General features: G+C 40.8%; 1 protein-coding gene across 1 annotated transcript; it reads right to left on the reverse strand.

Moving 5' to 3' along the window:
• Positions 1-3,261: 3,261 nt before the first annotated feature.
• LOC137269941 (acetylcholinesterase-like) lies at positions 3,262-12,600 on the reverse strand. Its single transcript, XM_067803779.1, has 4 exons — positions 12,525-12,600; positions 5,946-7,406; positions 4,768-4,955; positions 3,262-3,489 (listed from the first exon to the last, which is right to left on the reverse strand). The coding sequence occupies exons 2-4, from the start codon at positions 7,397-7,399 to the stop codon at positions 3,383-3,385; spliced, it is 1,749 nt and encodes a 582-aa protein (XP_067659880.1). The 5' UTR covers positions 7,400-7,406; positions 12,525-12,600; the 3' UTR covers positions 3,262-3,382.
• Positions 12,601-12,964: the final 364 nt, after the last annotated feature.

The raw sequence follows: 12,964 nt of genomic DNA on the forward strand, positions 1-12,964 counted from the left end.
TATTCTGTAGAAATATCATTTCACGATTGCTAGACTAACAACTAGTCTCTGAAATGAACACATTTTACTGAAACGAATTCATAGTTAAAACCAGTAATATAATGAAATGGAGCCCTGAGACTTTACTTGTCACATTTTCTAGACTTGCATGGGCTTTCTTGGATATATTTGCTTCAGGGTCTGTACGGCAGAATACATGATTCCATGCAAGTGTAGGTTTATAGCATATATGTTTATGTGTATATATATATGTTTATGTGTGTGTGTGTGTGTGTGTGTGTGTGTGTGTGTATATATATACATATATATATATATATATATATAGTTAAAGTTTGTATTTATTATACAACTCTCATAGTCACGATATGACTGAAATACCGCCAGAGTGATTTTACATTTAGCTCACTCGCTCACCCACCACAGGTATAGATGGCTGTGACTGTATTCTTTCAAGGGCCTCCAGTCGAGAAAGGCAGGTGGATCAGTAAATACATCTTGGAGCTGACAGAAATTGTATTCTTTAGGCGCAGCTTTGGAATGTGAGTAGCTGACCTTTCTCTCGAGGTGGCATGGGTACTAGTAACACACTTTACAGACTGAACCCATGTGGAATATGAGGCACGGGCTTTGGATAAGAAAGACTTAATGTGACATGTCGTAATGCTAGATACATACAATGGTGAACATTTGCCGGTGACACAAACGTATCCCCACCATTAAACACCCGTCCATTCAATGAAACCGTCATATATTCATATGACCCACTGCCGAATAAATGGGAATAGAGTAACTGTATGAGACGAAACCCTTCCCTTTATACACCCCTCTACAATATACGAGACCCGGGTTAGAACTGGTCTTTTGAGGGCCGTGAGAAAGATAATCCTTAGCACTGAAAGCATTATGTTTGTGAAAGCATATTAACCGTCTGGTCCGACTCACGCGAACCAGATGACACATCGCAATCTGGTATGCTGGTCATACTCTGGTAATATAGTAATAGCGAGGAGGCCATTCCCACATGCATATAAAATTGAGAATATCCTACTCCAGCAGTTGCACTCTTGAGGACTGAATGTAAGAACAGTCAGTGTGATTGTATGGGACAAATGCAACTGGAAATTGCATCGGTCATTATTGTGTGAAATCATGAAATGTCCCCCACATATCTAATTATAACGGTCTACGAACGGGTAGTGACAGATTTCCTCCAAGAGGAAGTGGCAGTGAACAGATTGATTCAAAGGAGAAGTGGACAAATGCTTTGATCACATATACCTAATTTTTCAATGGTCGCCGGCCGAGGCGGGACCATCGAGCCATCAGTGAGTTTCAGATGCAAGAAATTTTCGCCCACCTCTGTGTTACATCACATTTGTCTTTGATATGTCAGCGGGTTCTTCCAATGTCAAAATCAAATGTGATGATTCCAGGTCTCCGCTCGGAATTAATTTTCAACCCACCCGGGCATCGTAAACTAATTTTTCATTGAAAAAGCAGATTTGTGGAAGACTTCACCTCAACCAAACCTTCCATCCAGGAATATCGACGAACGTCGTTTCGGGTGATATTGCGTCTGCCATTCTTCAATGTAACATGAAAGCGGAACAGTTTGATCATTCTGTCCGTAAAAAAACAGAAACTGAAACTAGAGTGCTATTATTTATTTTACACCAACGTGTTTGAGTTTTGTTTTACACCACATTTAGGAATATTCCAGCAATATAACATTGGGGGACACCAAAAATGGGCTCCACATATTGTACCCAGGTAGTGAATAGGACCCGTGACTTCAGCGTGACGAGCAACGCTTTCACGGTACCCCACCGCCCCACAAAAATATGAAGACATTTAATACATGAATATATATGTGTCAGCGCGTAAATACTACTGATATATTGTCAAATCCAAGTATGGCATTATTTCAAGTTTTCTTTTGAACAATTGTCAGATAACGGTGCCTGTGCAGGAATATAATTCGGTGGGAAGCAGAGAGCATTTCCGTCACTGGTTAGGCTAAATAAAATATGTGAAATATTTCGCGGGCATCGGCGCGTCACGTTTATTTGTGCGCGCAACAACTTTTATTGCCATTTAAAAAAAATAACTTTGCCGCGTCCCGATCATCGATTTGTCCACTATACGAATGAATTTGCAGCAACGGGTGTGACTCAATCTACAACTCATTGACACGTGCTAAACTTTCCAAGTTGTATTTCTGAGAGAGAAAAAATAAAAAAATGTGTTCCTCCCTCGTCACTTTTTCTGTCAAAAATTAAAAATAAAGTCCTACCGCCCTCGCTACTTTTGAAAAAAAATGTGCACGAGAAGAAAAAAATATGCAGCCTTATACATAAAGTTTAAAATATCCTTGTACAAGACACCGGTTTTTTTTAGTGATCACGTTAGAAATCCTAATCTAAATCGTCATATCACATCCCTAAGTCATAGACTAACATGCAGTATGTGAAAAAACATCTCCGAAACGACAGGATGTTCGGCTGGAGAAATATCCAATATTTAAAAAATGACGTACACAAACAATAGGTGTTAGAAATCATGTAAGTGAATGTAGTAGTAATAACAATAATATTAATAGTAATCCATTTGTTAAGCACCTAATGTCCAAACAGTGCTGCTCAGTGGCCCTGTGCAAACAAAGTGGAGAAACTAGTATGTGGCTAGGAAAAGATGGGTTTTTAGTTGGCTCTTAAATGAACCAGGTTGTTGAAAAGATGTATGCACTGGTGCGGATACATACGTACACGAAAATAATCTACGAGATATAAACATGTAAGTAAAATGTATATTTGTTCAGAGAACATTGTTTATTATTAAAGAGTCTACGTGCAACACGCGTGTACATACCATGGTTACGTACCCAAGCATAAAGTATCTTTGTTGGTGCAAAATGAATGTAGTCTAGCCGAGTCCATCTATTCACAAATAGCACAATATAACATATTCTATTATCAAATAGCAGCGGTCACAATGTTCTCTTTTGAATCGTGTAGTATAATTCATGTCACTTGAATTTCGGATATATTTGAGGTAGTCATCGATTGTGTATAAGCCTCTCATGACAACACATGACACATTGTGACACACAGACTTCTTGCCGTATATACTGAACAGCAAAAGAAACGCAAGTTTCGAAAATAAAGGTAAGCGTGCATGTTTGTGTAATCTGTTTAAAACATGACAAAAAGGTTTATTTTGTTGTTCGGTATGTATTTAACAGTTTTGAATTGAACCCTTCTCTGAGAAGCAAAATGTAACAAAACAAAGTTCTGTAATATCCCATGATTACGTAAGAGGAGCGTCCTGTTCTGGGAATATTTTGTCATCATTCTGTGAATACATTGTGTATATCGCTCCATGTCTATACACCCACTAATGCTGCAAGTACAGCAATGAGCCACGTGCTCACAGCAATTGACGCCCTGCTTCCATTGGTGTGACACCTGTAAACCACGTTCTCAGTTGTTGCTGAAACAAAAGAACAAGAAATGTTCTAGGTTTGGCTTCCAGGCAGTCCATTTTAATTTCATTACCGAGCACAACCACCAATTAATTAAGCCAGGAGTTTATGATATAGTTTTTTTCACTGTTGACACGTACCTCTTTCATGTACGACCTTTCATGCAATAAAGAATTGAATTGAATTGACAAAGATATCATAATCTACATGCAAAAGTACATGATCCACTGTCAAAGTATTGACATTTTTTGTCTGTCTATAATTGTTCAGCTTCTGCTATATGTACCTTCTAACTTTATAGATAGGGGTTAACTTGTGTACTTTCAACCTTGATTTCGTCGTTATTGAAGTTTTATCAACGCATTTCTCGTTCTGGTTTCCCCCATTAACTTGCAAAAATACTGAGTCACAAATGAAAACACCAACGTTCTATTGAACAAGTAAATACGATAAGTAAATTCACGATGACATACGGAACCCACTTCTAACACATGTTTTATTTGGGTTTACACATTCTTAGCTAAGTACAGATTCTGTTGCTTTTGTTGGGTCGAGTCCAATCAGGGACACACCTTTAGTGTGAGAGAACAAGTCACAAAGTCTAAAAAAAGTGTAATCCCAATATGTGCTGCATTTGACCACTTTCTAAACTGCTTTGTGTATTCATACCTATCAGCAACGGGAGTGGTGGCAGTTTTCACTTATCGGAGGAGTACACAAAGTCCGAGGTCAAGATTGCAGCAACTTAGATCATATTATTTTCTTAAACAATAGCACTGATATTCTTCAATAGGATCAACGCCATTTCGTCAAATGAACAATGCGTCTATATGGTTTAGTAGTCTGACTCCCTGAGCATCACATAAGTCTATGTCACACACAAAATATAGACGTGTCTCCGCCAAGTGTCCTCTGATATCAAATATGTCCACACGAGTTGATTAGTTTGATTTCAGAGGACTCGTTATCATCAAAATCATTTTTCAGCTGTTATCAGTAAAAGACTGAATTTGTTTGAACACCAAACTGTCAATATACCTCTTGAGCAGTGCTTTCAGTTACGCCATAGCATTGTGACGTCATTAGCTAATGACATCATAACATTGTAATTATAGCATCAGCTTTGCAAAGTAAATAGCTTTGTCATCTGTGATATCAAAGCAATGTGAGGTCATTAAGTGATGTTTTGACAATTCAGTTGCCGCGATATCAGTGTAGACATCGTTTGATCTCACACAAGCGATGTCCGCTCTGGCAGTCTGTTTTAGAAGATAAATGAGACTTACTGCCCGAACCTGTAGCGGGGTCCTCGCTCTTCATGATCAGTGGCACGAGAGTGTTCCAGAAAACACACTGCGGCTTTCTCATGCCCTGCTTCGTGGAAAGTCCGGACGATGAGAAGACCAGGAAACGCTCATCCATCCAGTTGTAGGTCGGCCATTGGTAGTTTGTTGTTTCAGGGAGGTTGGGGTTTCTGAAAAAAATGGTTTCACTACACTACACTTACATCACAAAGTGAGACTGTGCAACTGAGAAACAGCTACTGGACCTATGTGGTCCCGATGAGATAGTAAAAGCTGATACAAGATTGTTACTGATGTGATATGAGGCGTATACTGCCCGTAAAAGCACGATGGTTGTTACTGATGGGATATGAGACATATACTGCCCGTAACACCCACATTACAATTTCACAGAGAATGTGTAGTTAAGGGATGCGTTATAAAAGCGTTCGACCTTATTACCTCTTGGCAACCTTATAAGGCAATCAAGCGCACCATATCCTTTAGCATACATGACGTGAGTGAGTTTATTTTTACGCCGCACTCAGCAATATTCCAGCTATGTGGCAGTGGTCTGTAAATAATCGAGTCTGGACCACACATTCCAGTGATCAACAACATGAGCATCGATCTGCACAATTGGGAACCGATGACATGTGTCAACCAAGTCAGCGAGTCTGACCACCCGATCCCGTTAGTCGCCTCGTACGACAAGCATATTCGTCTTTTATAGCAAGCATGGGTTGCTAGCAGACATGAACTATAAACAGGATATAACTATTGTTGCCATGCCGCTAATGGCCTTAACCAAACAAGCAGACAGCATGAGATTAGGCACAGTGGGATATGTCACTGTCAAATATACATAAGACCCGTGAAGGTCCCGGGGTATAATAAGCCTTCAGCAACTATGCTTGCCATAAGAGACGGCTATTCTTGTCGTCAGAGGCCACTAACGGGATCGGGTGGTCAGGCTCGCTAACTTGGCTGATTCATGTCATCGTTTCCCCATTGCGCAGATCGATACACATGCCGTTGATCACTTGATTGTCTGTCCAGACTGGATTATTTACAGACCGCCGCCTTATAGCTGGAATATTAATGAGAGCGGCGTAAAACTAAACTCACTCACTCAATTATACATCACGATTTCTTTCATATCTACAATATAAGGTACTTACCCAGTCTTCGCAAAATTCACCCAGTAAGTCATCATGTTCCGGCTTATCGACTTATCCACATCTGTCGAAGTAAAGGCATCCCCGAGTGGATGCCCAAACACTGATTCTATCTCGTACGAATGAGGAACTCCCATCCATTGTGGTACTGGTAACGATGGGATCATGTGCTCAAAGGAATACAAGTAAACGCTGTTATTTGCTGAATGCGAAGCAGCTAATTTGGTAGCTGGACATTTGAAGTAACCGTCTCCAAAGGCGTTGTCAGCAGTCTCGGCGTAGTTTGGATGTAGAGAAGGGACGTGAATATCGGCATACTGAGCTATAACAGCTTGGACAACAGCAGGTGGCCCTTCCATAGTAACGGCTGTTACAATCTCCTGGAACTGTGCTCTGCTGATATTAACTTGAGCTGTAGATGCTGAAAACATTGAAGGAAATAGGTCCAGGAGGAATTCGGTGCCTTCATTTTTGTTCACTCCCAGAAGGATTTCCGCTTGCTTAATTTGCCCTTTTTCAACGAGTGATGCTGGAGAATCTGGTAAGAAATGACCATCCACGACAGGACGGAACTGTAGGAGGCCCTGGTTGTTTATTATCGTTTCTGGCGGTATATCTCGGATGCATTGGAAAATGTCAGCATCGGATTTAGCGTTACAGTTCCACAGCTTTGCGAGACTTCTAGTGTTGCCAATAGCCTTCGAAGGTGTACTGGATGTCCAAAATGCATTCGGAACCGCACTTTGAAGAATGGCTCGCGTGAAGAAATTACGCGAGACTGGGGATAACAAATGAAGACCAACCGAAGCTGCACCTGCACTTTCTCCAAACAAGGTCATCATGCTTGGGTCCCCGCCGAATCTTTCAACATTGCTGTGAATCCACTGCAGGGCAAGAGCCTGGTCCATAAGTCCTTGGTTGCCAGGAAACGTGTCAGGCCCAAGATATAGAAAACCATGAGCTCCTACACGATAGTTCATAGCCATTACGATGACGTTTTTCTCAGCGGCAAGGTATTGTCCATTGTACAAAGCCATGTTGATGGATCCGGTTAGAAATGCTCCGCCATAGATCCATACCATGGTTGTAAGTTTTGTACCTGCTGGAACATTGGCTGGTGCCCATGCATTGATGTAGAGACAGTCCTCACTGAAGTTGGGCGGAAATGATCGCCATGGCATTCCGTCAGCAATTTCAATTGGTTGATAGCAAGACGGTTTCATTGAACGTGCGTCCTTCACGTTCGGTCCCCAGGGGTCCATTGGCTGTGGGTGCTTGAACCTCAGATCACCTATGGGCGGCTTGGCATATGGAATACCATAATATGTGTCGACGCTCTTGCCAAGGACGGTCGATCTAAGACCCACAATTGTGCCATGCGTGGTGTTAACTTGCTGTCCAGAAGCTCCATGTGTTGTGAGGAGGGAGACCAGGATGCATAAAAGTATCTGCGTCATGCTTTGTCTGCGAAACGAAACGAATTAAAAATTAGTGAGTGAGTACGCGAGGTGTGAAGGAGTGAGTGATCCCAAGGCAATGTGAGTGAATGATTCCAAATGCAATGTGAGTTAGTGTGTGAGTGCGTGCTCCCAAAGGCAATGGATTTGAATGACATCTCGTATTCGTAGTCACTTGACAGGCTATTTGTACAACCATGAACTGTGATACATCCAATAAATGAAATAAAACAAAATCAAACTTCAAACTGAACATATTGAGTTTAGTTTTAAGCCAGGATATGTAGGTATCCTTCCCACCAAAAGGTACACACGCACACATACATACATATATATACACACAGAGAGAGAGAGAGAGAGAGAGAGAGAGAGAGAGAGGTGGGAGTGGGGGAGGAAACCTGCAATAGCAAACACTATGCAGATAAACTGAGCGAGTTTCATGCATCAAATGCTAAAGCGCTTGTGTGCAAACATGATATATGAGGACAGCTGTGCTTTTGTGCATTTGTCTGACGACTTTCTGTATAATAAGTACTAATAAGTACTTCCGCGTGTTGTAGGTAACACTTGGGGCAGGCTACAGCGTGTTGTATGTGACACTTGGGGCAGGCTACAGCGTGTTGTAGCTGACATTTGGGGCAGGCTACAGCGTGTTGTAGCTGACATTTGGGGCAGGCTACAGCGTGTTGTAGCTGACACTTGGGGCAGGCTACAGCGTGTTGTAGCTGACACTTGGGGCAGGCTACAGTGTGTTGTAGCTGACACTTGGGGCAGGCTACAGCGTGTTGTAGCTGACACTTGGGGCAGGCTACAGTGTGTTGTAGCTGACACTTGGGGCAGGCTACAGCGTTTCTAGCAGCTTTTCATTCCGACACTGCTGAATATTCAAACATGTAAATGACAACGAAACTTGCAGAACAACATTCATCTGATTATTTTCTCGCAGGCAAGTGAAGATATGTCCATTTATGGACTTGACAGTGACTGCAACTCGGACGTTACACTGAGTTAATGTGAAATGTTAATGTCATAATGCCAATCCAGGAGCGTATCTTTACACCGTTGTTGCAGCTGTGAAATAATGTCAGCATGTCCACATGTCCTGGGAGATGCAGACGTATGACAAAAAGACGTAAAATAGCAATAACCTAGCCCTTGACACACATTTTTTAAACTGTCAGCATAAACCCTAAGTATTACAAAACATGCCCTAGGGTATGTACTAGATTCCAAACACATTAATCGACACCAGTACATGGTACAGGGAGAACACCACCTGACGCATAGTAGGTGTCTGCATGCATAATGTATGTCTGTCTACGAGGTGAAAAGGCCTGAAGGCTGCAAAGAGAAAAAAACGATGTTTCGGGTTTCTGAAATATTTCTGACACAGAGATTGTAACACAAATATGTGATAAAAAACTTGAATAATCCTCGCTAAAACCCAACTGTGACTCACATATTACCTGTCTCATGAGCCAACGTCATAGCCTTGCTGCCAGACTAGACGTACATAACTTCCCCATTACATTTAGTAAAGACATTCCCCCAGAGTTATGTGGTTCAGCTGCTGAATATTCCATAATATGGTGGAACAATTAGACCAATATTCCGGTTACTTGTAAACACACCTTTATCCAAAATACAATACAATAAATGCAATATTAAACAAACATTTCTAAATGCGAAATGATAAATATGGCACATTTAAAGAACGGATGAGTATTATCTTTCCAGGGACATTACAGCTGTTTTAATTTCATCCTGAGATGTGTGATCAGATAGACGACCTCCGACATTACAGTTCAGTGTTGAATGGCTTATAATAAACCCCGTTCCAATTACATTACAGAATTCCCACACTTTGTACAGTTCCAACAAGGACAACCCAAACTTCTTCATGATGGAGTCTTGAGAATTACGAGCAGCTTAAAGCGAAAAATTCGCATGATAGTGACCCAACGATGACTGTCATACACATCCGCACGGTCACGGCCCGCCTATTCCAAGAGCTTTCACCATCTGCGGTATTACATCCTTCCTCACCTTCCGCACTCTCTCGGCGTCACCATGTGACACACGTAAACCCTCGTTGTCACTCATTGTTAGCCCAGCTTCGTCAACGACACGTTTCTCACTGAGAACGTGACAACGGTTCCGTCGGGCCTCTCGTTTTCAGGCGGGTGGCGCGGTATATCGGCAGGCTATATCGTCGGTGTCCTTGATACGAACATTTTCGCTCAGCGTACGGTTTTACGCAGCTTTCAGCAATATTCTAGCAACATCTGATCGGTAGCCCATGGTTTAGTTCCACGTCCAAACGCCTTTCAAGTAGGGGCGATAAAACATGACGCAGTCCCCTTCAGATTTTGTGAAAGGCAAGTCGGCATAATACTGATCTTGAGGTTCATCGTTCAAGTCACGAGTCTGTGTTCCACAGTACGTCATTAAACACAAAATCATAAACAAATCTTCATATATAGCGCTAATAATGTCCCATGATTTCTATAAAAACTGATAATCCGCGAAGAGCCGGGTTAGATACGACCCTCAGTAACCCATATGCTTATGGTAAGAGGCGACTAACGGGATCGGGAGGTAAGGGGGGTCTGATTGAAACATGTCATCGGATCCTAATTGGGTAGATCGATATTCATGATGTTGATCACTGGATTGTCTGGCCCAGACTCACGGGCGTTGAATGAGTGAGTGAGCGAGTGAGCCAAAGAGTGAAAGAAGCCTTGCTACACTGGTGATGAAATAAAATGTTTCCGTGACATTTTATGGGAACAAATCATGAAACTTGATAGTCGAAACGTTTCGATCACTCACGATAGATTTAGTCTGTTCATTGATGAAAGCAATTTCAACAAACAGCCAGACATCAGGGATGGAAATTTCAAAATTTTACCTGTCCAACGTGGATTTAACCAGATCAGACAATCCGTAGAAAATAGCTCAATTCTTAGTTACAATGAATAATTTAATGAACCTACAGACATGTATTTACTCTCTAACAGTCTATCCATAACCGTCATTTTAAAAGAAATCCGACTCCGAGTTTGCGTGGCTAAGTCAAGGTTTAATCATTATTGTTTTCATAGTTTATACGTTTCAATTTTACGTACTTGTATATAGTTATTATAAAGTTTATATGTGTCAGCTTTTTTGTTTACAAATAAAATAAAACGTACACTCTCAGTTAAATATATGCATTCACCCGACACGAGACGGTCCTGGAGTAGAATAGGCCTTCAGCAACCCATGCTTGCCACAAAAGGCGACTATGCTTGTCATAAGAGGCGACTAACGGGATCGGGTGATCAGGCTCGCTGACTTGGTTGACACATGTCATCGGTTCCCAACTGCACAGATCGATGCTCATGTTGTTGACCACTGGATTGTCTGGTCCAAACTCGATTATTTACAGACCACCGCCAAATAGCTGTAATATTGCTGAGTGCGGCGTAAAATAAACTCACTCACTCACTATGTATGCACCCACAATCACTCAAATTAGCAATAGCCACTCTACTGGGTCAGGCCAGGTTCTGGCCCATGCACTTACACTCTGCACATGCGTCTTTTGTCCTGCTGTCTCAGTTTCTCTGGTCATCTTACCACCTATTGCCTGCTAAGTTTTAAACGTTTGTGTTACACATAGATTTTTTGACAGCCGACACAGATCATTTAAAGAGGATCAGATCAATATATTGGATTATTTGTGGAACAATTCTGGAAATTAATGAGGAGCTTATTTACTACGTTGGTACATGTGTTGTATATGCATTTATGGTGTTGTACATAGTGTATGGTGTTGTACATAGTGTATGGTGTTGTACATAGTGTATGGTGTTGTACATAGTGTACTCCTTACAGAAGTGTTATATTATTGGTTCCGTGTATGACTAAATCTTCTATTGTTCTCCAACTATCAGTACAGTCGGTTGGATGTGGAATTTCAGTGAAATTTGTGTAAATTACGTTATAGAATATCAATTACCTTTTTACATTAAATATGGCATATGCAGTTGGTCTCTACCAGTCTAAAACTAACTAGACACAATTAACACATGGTGTGAATGTATAATCGTGTGAATGTGATATGAAATGGTGAGGGTAGATGTGAGATTTGTTGATTTTATCACAACGTATCTTATATACCACCGTTAGTATTATGAAGGTTGTATTCGAATTTTCTTAGAATGATCTGCGACTACACGACTGCATGAGAGGTTGTGTTCACACATTGCCACACAGTGGTAAGCGTACTTTATAGGACCTTATAAGTATTCCTCAGGTACAGGTATTTATGTATGTATGAATAGTTTTCATGTTGCTATTTATATTTAAAATGCATTTGTGATAGTGCATTTTCGGGGCTAGCTGTATTCCGTGAATATATTGAAAGTGTAATACATCTATATGTATGCCATGTATTGTATCCTACGCTTAAATATGTAGTTACATGTATGTGTGTTTTCAGGGTGATCTCAAACGTTCATTTTAATGGGAATAAATGGCTGCCAAATGTAACCACCAGTAGCGTTGTGTTGTGTGCACCCTCCACCAATATTAACCCCCTGCCCGCTACTAGATTTACAGAATTCGAAAGGTGTCTCGGTTGTAGTCATAATAATATATGTTATTGCAGTGATCTGAGTTTGGGACATGATAGTTCAATGTTCAAACCGGAATTGTCAACGAAGACTAAATTTAACGAGCAATTTGAGAAAAAATACATTTGACGATATGGTAAATACACCCATCTGTACGGGATATGATATTTTTTTCATTTACCATCGGAAATGACTTAGACAATCGATTCTGTTCGAATCATTTCATAATATAGCTACGTATTTACGAAATCATTCAAGCAAAGCCGTCAAATTCTTTGCGGACACAAAACAAACCCAACAACAAAACAGAACCAACAAAAAAGAAACAAACACCAAAAACAAGAAAAAACTCCAAACAAACAAACCAAACCAAACAAACAAACAACGTTAGCTTGGCACAATAGCAAATTACTTGAAATGTTCATTATATTTTTAAGATTACTTAAGTTATAAAATGTGTGTTACGCAATGTTAACATTTATGAAACAGATAAAGACAAATCATACCTTCACAGAATTACGAAACCGAGGAGAACTGTGTAATGTGCCCAGCACACCTGTTCCCGTGTATTCTCAGCCGCCGCTCTGACTTAACACCTTTCACGTTATGTGATATACGTCTGACGATTCCCTAACAGTTCCGCTTGAATTCACTATTGAACGAATTGAACTTAAATACTCCGTCTACGAATGACACAAGAGGCTAGCGACGGCTACCGGTTACTACTTTTCATCGCCACTGACACAGTTTCCCACTGAACTCGCCACTGCGTTCTGAAATTTAATATTCAGTTGACGAATGACACAACAAAAGGTGAAACGTCTTCCGTTTTTTTACATTTCATCGTTATTGTTGTTAAGCAGGTGGGTCACACTATGTGGCGTTTAAAATTCAACAGGCTCTCAAATCTTAATGCATCGTAAGGAATCAGTTTTAAGCATTCGGA

This window comes from Haliotis asinina, unplaced genomic scaffold, assembly GCF_037392515.1.
Source record: "Haliotis asinina isolate JCU_RB_2024 unplaced genomic scaffold, JCU_Hal_asi_v2 scaffold_19, whole genome shotgun sequence".
Lineage (NCBI taxonomy): Eukaryota > Metazoa > Mollusca > Gastropoda > Lepetellida > Haliotidae > Haliotis > Haliotis asinina.